The sequence below is a fragment of the Drosophila ficusphila genome, unplaced genomic scaffold (assembly GCF_018152265.1).
Source record: "Drosophila ficusphila isolate 14025-0441.05 unplaced genomic scaffold, ASM1815226v1 contig_414, whole genome shotgun sequence".
Classification (NCBI taxonomy): Eukaryota; Metazoa; Arthropoda; class Insecta; order Diptera; family Drosophilidae; genus Drosophila; species Drosophila ficusphila.
Window position 1 is genome coordinate 13532618 of NW_025064328.1, and position 18067 is coordinate 13550684.

Sequence of the window (18067 nt, forward strand, 5' to 3'; positions counted from 1 at the left end):
CGGCTGAAGAAAAAAAATATTTTAATCAAAGTGGAAACAAAGCATTCCATTGTTGAAAAGTTATTATAAAATGCTTTGCTTTGTGGGGGATCTTTTCTGAGTTTGGTTCATTTTCTAAAGTGCCTTGGGGGTGTGAAAAAAATAAATCTAGGTAAGTGGGGAACGCTTAATGCTGGACAACTATTGTCTAAGCGAGCTTGAATAATGCAGCTAAAGCCAAAAATTTAATATTGACAAAAGAATGACAGTTACGAAATGAGGATTTATATTATTTGGTCTGCTAGAAGTAAACTTTTAAAAAACCTTTTTCTACTTGCAAATTATCAATCTATTTTAAATTTTTCCCAGAATTTTGTATTAAAACTTTGCTGTGAAAATGTGACCTCAGGCTGGTAAAACAAGTTATTACCAAATTATGGTTTGCCTTTATGAAGGCCTTTCGTGATATTAGAGACCCCTTTTCCCCTCAAGGGCACACTTAAAATGTCATTACCCTGCCTGGCAATTTGGTTTCCACCTACAGTTTGGTTAGGGTTTTCCTTTTTGTCTCTTTTTTTTCTGTTGTTATTTTGGGTACAGGAAAACTCTCATAAAAAACCCCGAAGTGAGACATAATAATAAAGCAACAAAAGACAATTCAGCTCGTAAAAATACAAAATAAATGTTATAAATGTAGCCATAAAAATTACAGCAACAACAAAGGTGAGGTCACACACCCCTCAAGTGTTTTTTTTTCTCATTCAATCTTTGGCAGTGTAAAATATTTTTAACTGATTGATACGCGGGTGGGGGTTGGAGGTCATACAAGTGGGCCTGAATGGTTGAGTGTATGTGTGTGAGTGTATATATTGCGTAACAAAAACAACAGGACACACTTGTGAAAGGACATTAAGGGGAAGAGAAGAGGGGGGACAGATGGTGGGAGACACTGACGAGTGACGCCGAAAAAGAGGCAAACACTCACACGCAGACAGACGCGAGTGAAAACAAATGGGAAAAAATATGTTACAAAGTGTCGCACATGACACACACTGACTCGCACCCAGTCACGCAAACACTCGCGTCCATTTGCACAGAGCACTTTTAAATAAAAAAGAAGAGCTTCAAAAAAATCATAATAAAAGATGCATTTGATTATAACTTTTTATATATATTAAGAAGCAAATATTTAAAACAGTCTTTAATCTTTTTTTACACGTACAAATAATATATTAGTTTTCATTGACAGAAAACATGACATTTTTATTGACCTGAAAGAGTTTTCAAAAGAATAAAATATGCTCACATTTATTAAACAAAGCGATGCATGTATTAACATAAAATAAATCAAACCTTGTTCATTAATTCTCTCATGATTTATAATTTACTTTGATTTCACTATAAATTATTTTCTGTGTACTGACTCGGCTGCACACCTACAGGAGCATGCCACTTGCTCGCCTCGTCATGTCGTGGCAGCAACTTTTACATTGTTTGGCTTCGAGCGTTGTGCCATTTTTACTTTGGCTTTTATGGAGAAAAAGGGGGCTGCTGAAATCGGGGTAAAAAGGGGGATGGGGAGACTAGAGGGGGTTTTTGGGAAGGTAACGCTTTTGTGTCATTCTCGTCGACGCATTCGTGTCAAATTTATTTCTCCTCCTTTTTTTTTGCTTTGTATTTTAGTGTAATTTTGTTGATTACAACGTTGTTGCCTTTCTCCTTCCCCTTTTCGACCCTCAGCAAGTGTTTGTGTTTGTGTGTGTGTGTCTGTGTGTGAGTATGACATCGTTGAGTGTGTAATTTATTTGGAGTGATCCTAAATTATACATGCATGTGCGTGGCGTAACTGCCGAAGATATGGCCAGAGATATGCTTAAATTGTATTCAAATTTTGGGTTTACATTTCGTGCCATCTTGACCTGGTTTATTAAGTTGAAATTCGTGCAATTTAATTTTAGTTGGTAAGAAAATATTAAAACTATTATATATTGAAATGAATACATATACATATATAAATAAAACTAGTGTATTATATTATTTATCTTTGATTTCACATCACAAAACAACTAAAAGGAGGCAAGCCCAGAAAAGTATGCTACACTTTCGCTCGCCTTTCACCTTCATTACGTTGTCCTTTTTATCTTCGCCGTTTTCTTGCCCCCTGGCTAACGATTTTACGGCTACATTATTACTTTTTATGGCGGCACAAGGGAAAGCCATGTTTCGAGCTTGTTAATATAAAAATTGTGGTGGGACCACCGAATTCTGGCACCACCCGCGGCCAGACTCAACGCCAAAATGTCTAATGAAATCTAATAAATTAAAGAGATTTATACAAAAGCCGTTTGCCCGTGGCTGTGCTGCCTTATTTTCGGCTCAACCAGACATTCCCCCCATACAAACTTATCCGCTTTCCTTTCCGCCAGCAGCTTAATTTCGTGGATGGCATAACTTACATTATATTTAGGCTGGACGGAGTAAAATTATTGGCTTTTCACCAGAGTGTAAATTCTTTGAATAACAGCAAGTGCGAAGTGAAAAGTTTTCCCCTTTCCCGCCACTTGTGACACTCTATTGTCTTTTGTTGTAAATGACGTCAAGGACGTCAAGGACGTCAAGCAGATAAAAGATATCGGATAAGAAGTTAAACTTGTTTCCGAACAATCACAACTTTAATCTTAAATCAGAGTCAAAGCTTGAATAGAATGCTTCATTTTAGAACCCCACTAAATTCAATTAAGTGAGTTTATATATCCAGTTTTTACTTTCTCTCTATCCTTGTGTGCATAAAAGTTTAATTGATTTTCAATATTTATGTGTCAATAGGAAGAAAATGAAACAAACAGCAATAGATGGCGAAAAACGAAAGCGAAAAGTGGCCATACATTGGAATAGCTAAACTGTGCCATAGTCAGTTCAGAAATTTAATCAACCTTTCTATGACAATCCTGGCGAGTATTTGGAGGTAGGTCCCGGGAGCCACTTTCCTATAAATCTTGTGCCGCTTTAGGAGGTGCAAAATTGTATACATAAAATACTTCTACGTACTCGCATTCGTTGAGGTAATGTTTTAAAAATGATTTATGGATCCGCATCCCCCATTTCGCAAGGAAGAAAGGCGAAAACAGACCGGAAGGAAGGAAGGGCATGTGTGAGGATCGGAGGGGAGTTTGGGGGGAGGAGCTCCAGGACCTGGCACCTCAAGTGCTCGGCCAGCCATGCAATTACATATATCAGAGAAGAACGGAGAGCTCGGAACTTCACTGCGGGGTGGCCCGGAAAATAAGGAAGCTTCCCTTGTTATTTTTGTGCATGTTACAGCAAGGGCGAATGCATAAATTATTTAAAATTACCCGGCAGCAGCCGAAGACTCTTCAGTTCCCGTGGAGCAAGCTCAGCCTTGTAAAGTGCGTGTTATATTGAACAAATAATATTTGGAGTGCAATAAATAGATGATAAATGTCTTACAGCCGACCCCGCTTTTCCTTGGGAAAGTTAATCAAAGCGGGTGAGAAATGGCCATCTCTTGTCTGCGGAACTGAATAGTTAGAAAGGTTGAGTGTCTTGCAAAGGTTCAACTTTTGTGAAACGTTTTATAAACAAAGGGCTTGCGAGTTCATTAATCATAAAAGGGACATGACACAGTGAGCTTTGCTTCTTCATCTTAAGACAAGAAGTTAATGAATTGATACGGTTTCAAACATGTATAAAAACTTTAAACACACACACACAGTTTTAACTAGCTTTTTTTAATAATGTTTTTCATTTATTGCCTTCAATGTTTGTGTTTTACTCTCACTTCTGATCCAATAAAGATTTCCTTTTCGGTGACCAAGGCTGACCTTTTCCACATGTAGTGCAAATGTAAAAGACTGCAGAAGGCAAAGGACACCCTAAACAGCAGTTGTCTGTTGGGCGTTACCAATCCAAGAATTAGTAACTTTCTTTGAAACCAAGAGCGTCTTACACTCTGGCCAAAACTGTCGATGTCCTGGATGCTCCATCGAAATCCTTTCCTTTCCAACCATCCATAATTGGCCAAAATCTCCTCGAACTGAAGTAACTTGGCCACATGCATCCAGGAAGTGTCCTGCGGAGCACCTGTGATCTTCACCAGCTCATCGAGGTTATGCAAAAGCGATCGCAGGCCATTGAAGTACACTCCAAACTGGAACATGCGTCGCCATTCGCCACTTGAGAAGGTGTAAATGGCACTCAGATGGTAGAGAACAATTAAGATTAACTGAGGACTCAAACAGGCGATCAACTGCTGAGTAAATTTGACATAAGATCCATGCAATCGTTGCAGGGAAATGAGACGTTTCTGTAATTTCCTCACCGCTATGAAGTCCGATCGTAGGATTTTCATGCAGAGCTTTTCATCCACGAGGACCATTTCCTGATTCACCAACTCAAAGGATTTTCGTAGCAGGATAAGCAAGATACCAATTAAATGTGAGGTTACATCCATTATCCAAATGGCAGAAGAAATTGGCACCACGAATAAAAATATGAAGAGCATTTTAAAGCTGGATTCCCTGGGCACCAGAAATCCCTCGTAAAACATCCGAAAGGTGAGCAGCTTGACCAGAAACTGGAAAATCAGTGACCAGGACAACTTCAACTTCCTCCTGCAAAGGCGATGGAGTTGCGGCGAAAGTGCAATGATCCTATTCACCAGTCGCGTTCGCTCCTCGACGACTCCTCTTGACTGGATTAACAGGCAGCACGTGAAACCCACCAGCTGGAGGTGGAGCATCAGGGTGTAGGGATGCAGGAGGGCCAAGGTGAAGAAGAAGGCGAACCAGAGGCCAATCATCCTTGACACCGTGACACTGTAGTGGGTCAAATGCAACGCGTTTCGGGATTCGTCGTAACGGAGCCGCATCAATCCGAGGTAATAAAACTGCGCCAGGTAAAAGCGCAGCAGGAGGAACACGTGCTGGCTGATGTAACGGTTGCTCAGGTGAAGTGAGCGCCACAGGGCCATCGATGAAATGGATACCTCGACTGACATTCCCCACAAGTCTCCAACTCTTACCTGCAATGATGGCCGTCGTTATTTTGATAATGTTCCAATAATGTGGATTTTATGTTTACCAATTAGGGACGGTCAGTGGTGAAAAAGAACAATATATAGAACCAGTTTAGTAGCTATGAATAAGCTCTGTAAAATATATTTTATTATTTTAATAAATTTTTTCTGAGGCTGGTTTAATCCCTTTTTAATTTTGTATATAGAAAAAAACAAAAATTACATATGCATTTTATTTCATTATAAAAACACATTTTTTTCATTGTTTGATTATTTTGTCATGTTGTTAAACTAATCAATTTATGTCAAACAAATTAATATTTGCAGCTAATTTAATAATGAAATGTATAATCAATTAGATTTTAAGCACTACAACCAGTTACAAACTATAAACAAAAACGAAATACTTTCATAACAATGATTGTCAAAGTAATGAATAACCAATTAAAAAGGAATTATGTGGTTTTCATATTTGTTTTCTTTAACTTTAATAATGACCTTTTCCTATGAATGCCATACTGCACAACTTTTTAAAAAAGGCCAAGGCGAGCAGCCATGTACATTAACCAGAAAACAAGACCCTGTTCAAAGGCTCCATGGCCAAGCACATTTTAGTTAGATGTACTCCGGCATTCTTGCACTTCATCAACACAATTTGTTATGCAATTAATTTGAGTGGCAAAAAGTGAGGAACTTTGTTTGAAGGCGCCAAATGGCGAACGGCTGATGCAGAGTGCTGATGGCGAGTGCTGAATATGAAGTCTGGTAAACAAGTTTTGCATAATTTCCATAAAATATTTCATAAACAACTTGAAAAATGGGAAAAAGGCTAGGCTAGGAGCAAAAAAGCAAGGGAAGGAGTCCGAAAAAGAAAAGCAAGCCAGACTCGCAGCGGTAATTAAAAAGTTCACAAAAGAGTCGGGCATCGGGGACTTTGGAAAATTGCTACCAAGAAGAATCCCTCCGATGACAAGGCACAAAACTTGCCGATTGAATGCGAAATGTGAACCCGGGACAATGCCGGACTCCGTCCCACTGCCAATCCAAATAAATTAAAAAGGGAACTGCAACTCGTTGCCAAGTTTGTCACCGCAGAAAAATAATACGAAAAAAAATGTCCTGATGTATATAGAAGTATATGTGCAGGGATAGATATTAAAATATGTAGATGGGGAAAAAAACAGCGCACTGAAGGCTTGGCAGGAACCGCAAACTGTGGTTACTGTGGCGACTCTGGTCAGTGGTTGATACTTTTCCACTTTTGTTGTTATTTTTGCGGTGGTTGTCCTGCCAGCACTGCATCCTGGCATCCTTACATTCTTGCATCGTGGCATCCTTGCAGTGCCACTGCTCATTATTGTCGCCGATGACCAGGCATCGGAAATTGGAAAACTTTCCTGACTTCTTGACAGCCCGCACTTTCCATTTATCTGTTCATAAATATGCAAAGTTGTCAACAAATGCCGATGACACAGGGTCAAGGCAAGAAGAAGCTTTATGGGACAGTAACGGGAATTTATTTTAAAGCCTTTTGTAAACATTAAACGGAAATTTCGAGTGTAAGCCATAGATTTGATGGCTGTTAAATATTTACTACGGCTCATATTATTCGGCAACAGGGAAGTAAACAGCTGACAGTGGCCAAGAACTCTCATTCAAGCTCTCTCCTGGCCATTTTTGCTCTTTTTGGGCCAAGTTACCCCTCTTTATAACCGCTTTCTCTTTGGGACATCAGGGGTAGTTCGAAGCGGTTTGGATTTATCTTAGCGGTTTAAAAGCGGGGAATTGTGCGATGTTTCTTGGCATGAAGCAAATAGCTGAGAACTAATGATGGATACATCTGGTATCTAACTACTGTCCGCAATATCCCTTCGCAACCAATCCACCAGTGAATCCCTGGCGCACTCTGCCTCCGCATCCAAGCAGAACAACTTGCAAATGTCCTCCAGCCAATTGCCAATGATATAGCGCTTAATGCAAGGCATAACTCCCAGTTCGCGGAATACTTTCAGGCAATAGAGTTGCAGGCGAGGATTGTCCAGCGTGGATTCCATTAAACGGCCCACATAACATGGCAGTTCTGTGAATTCCCTACTGCGCCATAGGGCCTTTTTACTATGAAGTCCGTTGAGTAAAGCCAAAACTGTGTATTCCCAGTTTTCAACCTTCTGGCGAGGCAGCAATAACCTCTGATTTTCATTTGGCTGAACAAGGACATTGAAAAGGAGCTTTACGCCATCCACTGCATCGAACCGCCGTTGACCTTCTCCACAGCGGAGCAACAAAGCGAATGCCTTGGTGGCCATATCCCAAAAATTAGGCAAGCGATTCAGGATCCTCGAGTGCAGCAGCTCGAAGAAACCCAATTCGATTCCCTGCTCTGGAGCCACTTCTATCAAATGGCATAGATGATGCCACAAATGCAGAGAATAATGTGGACGACAGGGATCCTGTTTGAATATGTCAGCCAAGGCGGAAAAGTTTTCAGGATCCTCCAGAAAAATTCCCAATACTAAGGAAAATAGAACGGGATAAAAACGATATTAGATATGTACATATAAAATATAAAGAATTGTAATTACCCTAAGGGTGAAAAATATTTCAAGCAAACATGACATTTTTAGTTTTAAAATGTGTTAATCAAATAGAATTCAGATTTCCTTGTTACGATTAAAAAAAACTCACCTTTGGGTTTTCCCGTCAAATTTCGCAGAATCTCCGAAGCCAGATCATCCTTAATGACTTCCTGATTTTTAATAATTTTGTAGAACTCAGCTCTCAAACACTTGCGATTAGCTATATTCTCCGCTCCATCCAAATTACGAGAGAGAATATCTGTGATAACGAAGAATTATAATTTTAATTGCCTGACGAGAACGTAAAATTAGCATTTTACTATAAATCCTTAGGTACATTTCCACCTCTCGGTGTTCCTCTTGGTGAAGCTTTAATCGCATTCGCATAAACGCATTTTTTAACCTGTGGGGTTAAAAGGAATTAAATAGATTTGAAAAATGTCCGAAATGTACACTTACTTTCTTACAAGGTCCATTTCAATAATTGCTCTCTGAGCATTTAAAGGATTTAAAAGGAACTCGGTCAACGAAACAACAGCCTTCCAGTGGGTCAAAGGAAAATCACTGTCCAACTCCTTCATCAGTTTGGGAAGTGCAAACCAGCCATAAGCCAATTGAGCTCGATCTTCAAAATGGGTTGATGATGAAGTGCAGTACGAGATGCACTTGCACATATCACGTTTCCCCATTGCTTCTGCCCATTCTAAAGGACATTTTGTTAGCATAATCCTTACCCAAGTAATTCTTTTTTTTACCTTTGTTCTGCTGCCTGTTTAACGAGCTGGGCTTTAGCACATCTTTGATCTCCTTTTGCAAAAAATGATTGCGATATCTCTCCAGCTGTTCCCACATTTTGAATAAACTTCTTCGAATCAGGGAGATATTTAAGAAATATATAATAATAAAGTGTCAAATGACTGAAAAATATTTGTATTTGTGCTGGAGAAGCATATAATCTCAAATTTGTCTGTTTATCAAGGCTAAGTTTTTCTAATATAAATAGTGTATTCCGTTGAAACAAACCAATTAAAAAAAAATTGAAATTAAACATTTCGAAATTAAAGACATATTTTATAAATAACAGAGTTTTTCAAATTTAAAAATTCTGCTCCCTAAGTTCAAATGTTCTTGGAATATTACGGGAGTCGGCTAGTTCGGGTAGATGTCTCGGCTATGTATTACCCACCATGCATAGCCGAGACACTCACTAGGCGAGATTGGTGTACTTGCTGCATTATCGATAATGCATTTTATCGATAGCCACTATCAAACATCGATGTTTCCAAAAATTTTTAAAACCTGTTTCCATCGATGTTTCTCCTCTAGACTTAAGGCCGGTGCATTTGCGAACGGGAACGAGTTAAAACTGAACTGTAGCGCGGTACGATGTAAATAATACTATATACAAAAAGCTGCCAGGCCGCCAATGCAAACAATAATAGTGCAACTTTATTGACCGGTTGTGCGACGTTATTGCAACCGCAACAATTTAACCCCAAATGCAATTGGTCATAGGTTGTCCAAAGTTCTACAAGGGAATCAAAAGAAGATACCGACAGTGTGCGTGGGAAAATGTAAACAAAAGTTAAATAAATAGCAAAAAAAGCAAAATATCGAAAAAGCGCAGTGTTGTTGTGTTGTGCCGGCTGAAATAACTGTTTGTGTCGGTGTGTGCATCTTGCGCTTGTGTGTGTGGGAAGCAGACAACAAAAGAAATTGCGCTGGCCCTTCTTCCTCGTCGTCCACCCTCTTCGCCTAGTTACCGTTACTTGCTGCACTGCCAAAAAAGCAACAAAACAAAAACAAACTAAAAATAAACGAATTTCGAATAGCATAAATTTACAAGGGCTCTGCCAAAAGGAAAGTCAATTATATAGCCACAGCATCGAACAAAAAGATGGCCTTGATAAGACTGGCAAGGTGAGTTATTGATATTATAACCGAGAACCCATCGGAATTTCCCCATTAAATGTTTTTGGTCCACCCTTATACCTTACTCTTTGCCTTACCACTTAACATTCTATAATTAAGTTGCCCAGAGGCGGAGTCTAGAAATCAGAAAAGGGGGTTTCGTAAACTAGAGCTTGGGCTAAATGAAATTGATTTTTCTAGGGCCCCGTCATCCTGAAAGGCTGACCTGAACTGACCCCATTTTTCATTTTCCACCGCAAAAAAGTTGAGGCCTGGAAAATCCGGCCCTGGCCTTTTTGTTGCCTCTTGGTCAACAGCAAACAGCTTGAGGCCATGTAATAACTTTAAAGCAAATGTTTATTTTCCATCGCCGAGTTGTTGATATTGATGTTGGTCAATGCACTTTAACGCCCCTGAAACGCACTTCAGATATCGCGACAGTACTCAACCATGTTGGGAAATCATTGATAATTGTAATAGCTATACATATAAATGACAGAACAAGAATGTCAAGAGAGATTAAAGTTTTAATAATAATCATTCTTTTAAAAATAAATTAAGAAAAAACGAAAATATACAACTATACGCCGGAGGGACTTGAAATGTTTATAATTACCACTAAACTTTTAAAATAATCCTCCTTGCTCTATATTCCCAACATTTAAAAAAAAAAAAACACAAAAACTGACAGAATTTCAATAAATATCTTTCATGATATTCAGGGACCTATGTAAGTTGTTATAGTTTTAAGATACCGATCTTATAACCAATATAAACCTGAATAAAAAATTGTACTTGAGAAAACAGAAATAAAACTAGCATAAAATTCCACTGAACTGAATAATAATAAACAAGGTGCAATTAAACCTCAAACTAATCTAATTTATTTAACTTAAATATGAAGATTACTGCAAGTCGGACTCCCTATTGTTAAACAATGCTTTCTACCGTATTAATTTCCTTTGTGGCCTTTCCCAACATTTACAACGACTAAAACAATAAACACTTGGGAATTGAATTTCTAACGTCTGCCAGCGACGGCGTAATTATCCATTCATCAGTAACTCCGATTCGGTTTATATTTATGCTGTTAACTTTGTTTACGTTGTTTACGCTGGCAAAGTAAACAATCACACATGATTAAATTAATCAAGCGGCGCACAGAGGCGTTAAATGTGCGATCAGTTGATTGATGGCCCGCTGACTGATTGGCCGCGTGTTTGGGAATCAGAATTGGGACTATCCTATATACTACATATAGAGTCTCATGCACTTGCCAAAGGCTGAGTGTCGTGGCAATTTAGATTACAGCATGGATTAATAATGGCAAATGCTTGAATGCTCGTGTTGGAGCTGGTTCAGAGCGGTTTGCTCTGCCATTGGTTTCGTTTGTGCAGTATATTGAACATATATAAATACATACCTATAAATCTGCACTCTAAATCACTTACCATTGTTGGAAGAGAGTTTCGCCTGACTCATTCGGTGTCCACTCCAATTAAGGGTCCGAAAATAACTTTACAGCCTTTCAGCAATGGAGATTACAGTTCCTAGGATGGACTTCAGATCCAGTAATTGAGTGTAATTGGAACTGAGCACGGGGCTTCTCGCTCTGCACTCCCCACTCCCAAGATTTCTCTAGCCAGATGACGGATGAAGCTGTAGAAGTGCAGCAGATTGCATCCACAAGGAATGTGTCTGTATCTCGGCCCGATGGCCCCAATATGTCCTCGCCCGACCTGCTAGTTCAATTTGCACATAGCACATACATATGTGAAACATTCACATATAGTATGCACAAATACCGCATATATGTATGTGTGTACATACATATGTGGCAATGGATGTGCAATGGAAACTTTTGTGGGCCACAATGAAAATGTAATAAAAGTAAAACGGGAGGCTGCATTGATAAAGCGTGTAATCTATATGACGACATGGTCTCGAGTTACTATGTAAACACCACCAAGCACACCCACTGTATTTACATGCTATGCACACGTATGCGGGTAATCTCCGGCTGCTGGAAGACCTTATTGTTATACGACTCGTGCTGGCGACTCTTTAATTTAATTATGACTATTTCATTAATTGAAATGCGTAGTATTCTATAAATGGAAACGTTGTCGCAACAACAATAACGACGATCAGGGGCATGAAATAAAAGCTTCCAATCAAGATTTGTGCTTTTTACTTTTGCTAACCATAAATCCAAATAACCGGCAACGAAGTCAGTTCGATTTGTCAGGCCACCTCAGAAAAGTCGCATTTTGTCTTTGAACCGATCCTTTGTCTTGGCCAAAATGCACCTCATCGATCAATGGGAGGTCTTGGCCATCCACTCGTGAGTAAAGTTTAGTGTTCCCATTAGCGGTTTTGCAAAATCGAGTGCAGAATTGCGCAATTTTATTACTTGTCACAGTTGGCTCAAATTCTAGTTTTCATTCCCCCACAAACCTGTTTGGAAAATCCAAGCCTCCTTCCCCCGATGATTACATTGTATTATTATAAAATACTTTAAAATGCAGAGCAAACTAGAACTGACACATAAATTAGAGGTTTCGTTGGAAAGTTGTATAATAAATATATCCGAGAACAGATCCTTGAGATATTTAAATTATAATTTTCGTGTGTGATTTATTATCTATAAAAAATAATGAACATTGTTGGCATCTTATACCCCGGACTGTTTCAGGCAATAATCCAAAACCACCAACCACTTAAATACTCATATATCAAAATTCCAAATTGTTGATAATGACACACGGTTATTAAGTACAGAAATTATTTTTAATTTCGTCACCATAATGGCTAAAAACGAATCCGCCTTGCTGTCAGTTAATGATAGTCGTAAAAAAGGCTGTGAGAACTTTCTCAATTGGCAGCATGCCGAAACAGTAGAAACCCGTTTGCATGGAGCAGAAATCAAATAAATTTATTATTATTGCTCAGTTTATAGATTATTATTTCGAACAATTGAATCAAACTCATACACAAACAACTAAAATTGCTGCGCACAAATTAAAGATCAAACAGAGCAATTGGTTGCAGAATATCCACAACGAACTTGGAGCACACCCTACAAAAAACCAGTGTGAGTTCTGAGAAATAAAAAGTGATCTAGCTTTAACCGATCTTAGAGTGTTCTCTGGAAGAATCCAAGCCCACCGGAGAGTGGACCAATGAACGTTAGCGCAATACGATGCCCAGACATTGGCTGGCAATCGGCGTCTGGTTTTCTGATTTCTACAGAGTGCGGGAAATCCGGCTGAAAGCAGTTTTCACCAAACTTATCCAAAGTCAAGAGCATGGCGCACACGAAACTCACGGATACAGATACCGCTGCCGATACAACTGAATTCCGGCCCACATCGCCACCACTACGACTGCGAATTTGGTTGAAAACCGAATCAAGGGTACTGCAACTGAATATTGTATTCAAAACGAATGCAGTCTGAACACAGAGGCCAAGGGGAGTTCCAGAAATTGGGGCCTTAGGGGGCTACCCGCCATCGAATAGAGTAGAGTAAAGCCAGAGAAGGTCGTCATACATTTTTGGCCCGGCTCCGGCCTGGTAAATTTTTATGCACGCGTGTCGATTTCCAGCGCGGCACGCGGGGCGTATGCGCAATAAGTGTATATAATTTACTTCATGCCCCTCCCTACCGCTCTCTTCGCCTTCCCATTCGCTAATTTCTATCAATTGCTATAAGCCAGTCTTAAATCATCTAAATCGTCTCTTCTCCAGGACCTTGACGGTAATCATCCGTAAATAAATACTCGTACCTCTCCAAGTGGCAATTAGCAAAACCCAAGGGGAAGTCAATTGTTTTAAATGCTTAGGTCCCACGTGATTCCCTCTAAGTGCCCTCATAAGACATAGGAAGCTATTTATATACGTAAATATTATCAATTTTTATAGGGATGGGCAAAAAATTATCCGCAAATTTAAAGTATTAATTATTATTATTATCGTATTTTTATTTAGTTTTTATTTTTCATAACATTACTCTGACATATTATGAATTGAATTAAATTTAGATTCTTTCGCTTTTAATTCACACAACTCAATTGCTACTTTGCAATTTTTATTTAATCAGCATGCAATATATGCAAACAATCACTCAGTTTATTTTTAGCCTTTTGTTTTCCTGTTTTGTTGGCTCTATTGTAACCAGGCACGCTTCTCATTTGCTCGATTCATTATACCTCCTACAATTGGGCTAACTACTGTTCGGGCCTTGGGAAATATATAGCTAATTGATAGTGCCTTTTAGTACCGTGACTTGTGTTTACTACACCTACATTGTTAGGCGACAAAGAAAATCGCACTTTACTGCAATTTTCATTGGCCAATTAATAGAATGTGCAAAAAGGGGCTTGTCATCACTTGGTGAACATTTCGGTTTGGAGGTGACCAAATGGAAAACCTGTTGCTGACTCAGGACTCTTTCCAATGAATCACAAAAGGGTGTGGACATTTTAAACGAGCTAAATTTTGCTTTGATTTATTAAAATTTTAAGTAAGTACTAAGAAATACTTAAGGTAATGTAAATTACAGTGTTTTTATCACCGGAAAAACTATTAAAGCCTCGAATCTAGGTAAATACTACACTTTAAACTTCATTAGACCACGAACGTAAATCAATCCTTGTTGTTTAATTTTTGTTTTGTTCGCTTCTATTTTCAATTGATCCTTCCTCCAGTTAACCTCTTTTCCGCGTCTAAATTGCTTCGCTCCACTGGCATTCCGCCTACTTGGCAATTGGTTGCAATTTTCTAAATATAGCTTAACCCATTAAAGTCACTTAGAATGCAAAGCCGACAGCGCGGACTCTTTTCAATTGGCGCAAGTAAAAGTGAATTTAAAAGTGGTTTTCCTTTTTTTATTTTGTGCAGCCTGCCAGCGGCGCAGAGTTCATTCATCCAATTTTATATTGTTTGTGCAAAAGTGGACTTCCGCATATGGTTCACCACCGCAGCACCGCCCCCCATTTTCCGCCCCGAAAAGCCAGGAAAAAAGCGAAAGTGCGACTGTGTCTGCCTGCATTTTGGCCCCTCTTTCTTGTTGTTGTCCATTTAATCATTGCAAATTTTATGCAATCTGCTGTGCACGAGTGTGCGCTGATCTTTTTATAAACACTCTGTGTGTGCCATTTATCAAAAAGCAGATCATGTCGGGCATTTTTCATATGTAATTCAATTTGATTAAATGCTCGTAGCGTGCGCCAAAAGTACATTGACTCCGGAGGCTGGAAGTGGCATCTGGAAAATATAAATTTACCCCAATCGCACTGAGGGTATCCACCTTAACAACGATCTAATCCGAAAAGAAACCCAAACGGAGAGTTAATGCATTTAAATGAACAGTGCATTTGTAGACCGATTATCCTACGATGTCACGCGATTTCTTCATTTGTCTTACTTTTCGGTTCCCATTGCAGACTGATAAAACATTTAAAGGCTTGATTTAAGGTTGCGTACATTTACCTCAAAATTTAAATAATTTCTAAGGGGAAAAATTGAATAAAACTAGGTTTACTGCTTTTAAAATTAATAAAAAAAAACGTCTTCTTCGCTTGCAGAATATGTTATTAACGACTCAAAATAAAAATGGTTTTATTTCATAAGTTTCTTATATAAACTATATCTGCGCTACGACAAAACCCCTCGCTAATCCTCATGATTTATTTTTCTTGCGATTTTGGCAGCAGACGAAAATAGAGTCATGGCAATCTGATTGTGAGATAACCGGTCCAATTAGTGAAAGTAAGAGTCGCCGGCACATGCTTTATGCAACTCGATTTTATCGACCAAACAAACGGGCAACTGCAACAACAGCTGGCATTCGAAAATGCCGCCAACAACCAGTGCTGTAAAATAGAGCAGCGCTGTTAAACCAAATTCTGACCAGGTGGCAACGCTACCTCAGCATGTTTTTCGTGCATTTTGCATGCGGCGCTGAAAATTCCGAAACTCGTTCGAAATTCCTGCGAAAATGGGCGAGCCAAGCAACAAACTGCTCCTGAAAAAGATGCCCTGCTCCCTGGAGGAACTGTCGCAGCTGATCCAGGAGTGCAAGCTGATCTACCCGAGGTCGTTGAACAGCTACGGTCGGAAAAGAGCGCTCATCGAGTACAAAGATTCCCAGGAGGCGGGAAAAGCTTTGGTCCAGCTGCAGGGACTAAGCGAAATGCTGGACAAACCCCTCTGCATCAGTGCCTTTATGATTCGTGGCAATTCGCAAGAAACCACTGCCCAAAAGTCAACACAAACAAAGGCGGACGGAAACGAATCCCGGAAACAGGATCCAGAAATCAACAAGAACATTCAAAGGTTATATGCCTGTAATAATCATTGCGACTTTACACAGCCGCCGCCTCCATATCTAAGCTATAGTTATCCACCCATTAATGGGGAAATTCTGGCCAGGATCGGTGAGAGTTTGCAGAAAAACAGCCGGTTTTACACTCAAGTTCTGCACCTGATGAACCGCATGAATTTGGAGCCACCGTTCGGAAAGCGTTCGACTGGCTTGTTGGTTCAGAACCACCTGCAACACGTGGGCACCCAAACGGAGGTTATTCCCAGTGAGTCGGAGAGTGAATTGGAGAGCGATGCTGAGGAGCAACAGCGGGCCAAAAGGCAGCGTTTCCTGCCACAAACTTCAAGCGAGAATGTTCATCACAAGATCCTGAAGAGAACGCGTCAAATGCTCCAGCAGGCTGCCCATCAAGCTAGTCACTCCAATGCCAAACAGGACTTCCAAAAGCCCACCTTTAATTCACCTAAAATCGAATTAAAGCTGCCAGAAACCCTCAAGCCATCCACTTCAAAGCCAGAAACGCCTAAAACAGGCACCTTAATGCTAGGAAAGCGCCTGCCCACTAGCGAACTCCAAGCTCTTCCTGTGTATAAGAACTACAAAATGGGGGAGCCGAGCAATAAGTTGTACATTAAAAACCTAGACAAGACCGTGGATGAACAGCAGCTAAGGGAACTCTATGCCAATTACACAGCCTCCGAAAGTTTAGACATCAAAGTCATGCAGCAGGGTCGCATGAAGGGACAAGCCTTTGTTACCTTCCTGAAACCCAACGAACCTGAGATTATAGCCCAAGCTCTCTGCGAAACCAATGGCCTCTTGTGGCACGAAAAGCCCATGATTGTCTGCTACGGCAAACAGCAATAGAAGCAGTTAAAAGATCAGTGAGAAGGTTAGGATCTTCTCGTTTTTTTATTGTAAAACTTTTTCGTAGACAGTAGTAGCTGTAGTTAACTTCAGACTGTCTTGTTTGTATACTCAGGACAGCTGACCAAGAAGCTCTGAAAAAACATACTTATTTTCTACAAAATTCCCACCAAAAAAAAACTAAAAAACCACCGACCCCAAAAATAATATTTCCTAAAACTCTGAGATAACGCTTAAGTTTTACATTTCCTATTGGTTTTTGCAGACAACTGGGTCTGATCGATACTATTTATGTGGAGGGAGCCCGACCAGATCCAGCCAACGATCCCGAGGAGTCGCTCAACGAGGACGAAATTACAGCAGCCAACACAGTGCCAGTTAAAACCAAGAAGTCAAGAAAGTCCAAACAACTGGCCATGCAGCCCTATTCGTATGTGATCGCTGTGGACTTTGAGGCAACCTGCTGGGAGAAACAGGCGCCACCGCAATGGCGAGAAGCGGAGATCATTGGTAGAAACCTTTTCCTCCATAATTAGCAACCGGCTATACTGTTTCTATATAATTGCAGAATTTCCAGCCGTGCTGGTCAACCTGAAGACTGGCAAGATCGAGGCCGAGTTTCACAAGTATATCCTGCCCGTTGAGTCGCCGCGCTTGAGTAGCTACTGTACGGAACTGACTGGCATCCAGCAGAAGACTGTGGACAGCGGAATGCCGCTGCAGACGGCGATGATGATGTTCCACGAGTGGCTGCGCAAGGAGCTGCGCGCCCGCAACCTCACCTTGCCGAAGATGAACAAGTCGAATATACTGGGCAACTGCGCCTTTGTCACCTGGACGGACTGGGACTTTGGCATCTGCTTGGCGAAAGAGTGCACACGCAAACGGATGCGCAAGGCGGCCTACTTCAATCAGTGGATCGACGTGCGGGCCATTTATTGGTCGTGGTACAAGTACCGTCCGTGCAACTTCAGCGATGCCCTGTCGCACGTTGGATTGAGCTTCGAGGGCAGGGCTCACTCCGGGATCGACGATGCCAAGAACCTGGGCGCCCTCATGTGCAAGATGGTGCGCGACGGAGCGCTCTTCTCGATCACCAAAGATCTGACGCCATATCAGCAGCTCAATCCCAACTGCGGATTGTGAGTTCCAGCGGCCAGCAATCCCTCCAAAAAAAAGAGCTAAAAAGGAACGCAGAATATCCATTTAGTTATTGGATTTGATTTAAATATTAATACAAAATGCAAGGAAAAAGATGATTGGTACGAAGATGATATGTAAACTGATAGCTAAAGAGATATTGCATGAAATTTTAAATTGTTTTTTTTTTTTATTATTATTTTTTTTATTTTTGCCCTGATTTTCTTGTAACG

The 18067-nt window shown here is 40.2% G+C and overlaps 3 protein-coding genes across 5 annotated transcripts; 1 reads left to right on the forward strand and 2 right to left on the reverse strand.

Annotated features, from left to right (window-relative positions):
- Positions 1–3754: 3754 nt before the first annotated feature.
- Positions 3755–4969, reverse strand: LOC108090640. Its single transcript, XM_017189418.1, has one exon. The coding sequence runs from the start codon at positions 4967–4969 to the stop codon at positions 3755–3757; it is 1215 nt and encodes a 404-aa protein (XP_017044907.1).
- A 1540-nt stretch (positions 4970–6509) lies between these two features.
- On the reverse strand, positions 6510–8532 carry LOC108090994. The gene is made up of 5 exons (XM_017189951.2): positions 8346–8532; positions 8050–8293; positions 7911–7993; positions 7700–7849; positions 6510–7526 (listed from the first exon to the last, which is right to left on the reverse strand). The coding sequence occupies exons 1-5, from the start codon at positions 8440–8442 to the stop codon at positions 6862–6864; spliced, it is 1239 nt and encodes a 412-aa protein (XP_017045440.1). The 5' UTR covers positions 8443–8532; the 3' UTR covers positions 6510–6861.
- A 359-nt stretch (positions 8533–8891) lies between these two features.
- LOC108090850 (ERI1 exoribonuclease 2-like) lies at positions 8892–18011 on the forward strand. 3 transcript variants are annotated; one of them, XM_017189725.2, is made up of 3 exons: positions 8892–9510; positions 16960–17204; positions 17263–18011. In XM_017189725.2, exons 1-3 carry the CDS (start codon positions 9488–9490, stop codon positions 17838–17840), a joined length of 846 nt encoding a protein of 281 aa, XP_017045214.1. In that variant the 5' UTR covers positions 8892–9487; the 3' UTR covers positions 17841–18011. The 3 variants fall into 3 exon arrangements, with proteins under 3 accessions (XP_017045214.1, XP_017045212.1, XP_017045213.1); XM_017189724.1 differs by lacking the exon at positions 8892–9510 and adding an exon at positions 15430–15838; XM_017189723.2 differs by lacking the exons at positions 8892–9510; positions 17263–18011 and adding an exon at positions 15225–16719 and having other exon boundaries at positions 16960–17065.
- Positions 18012–18067: the final 56 nt, after the last annotated feature.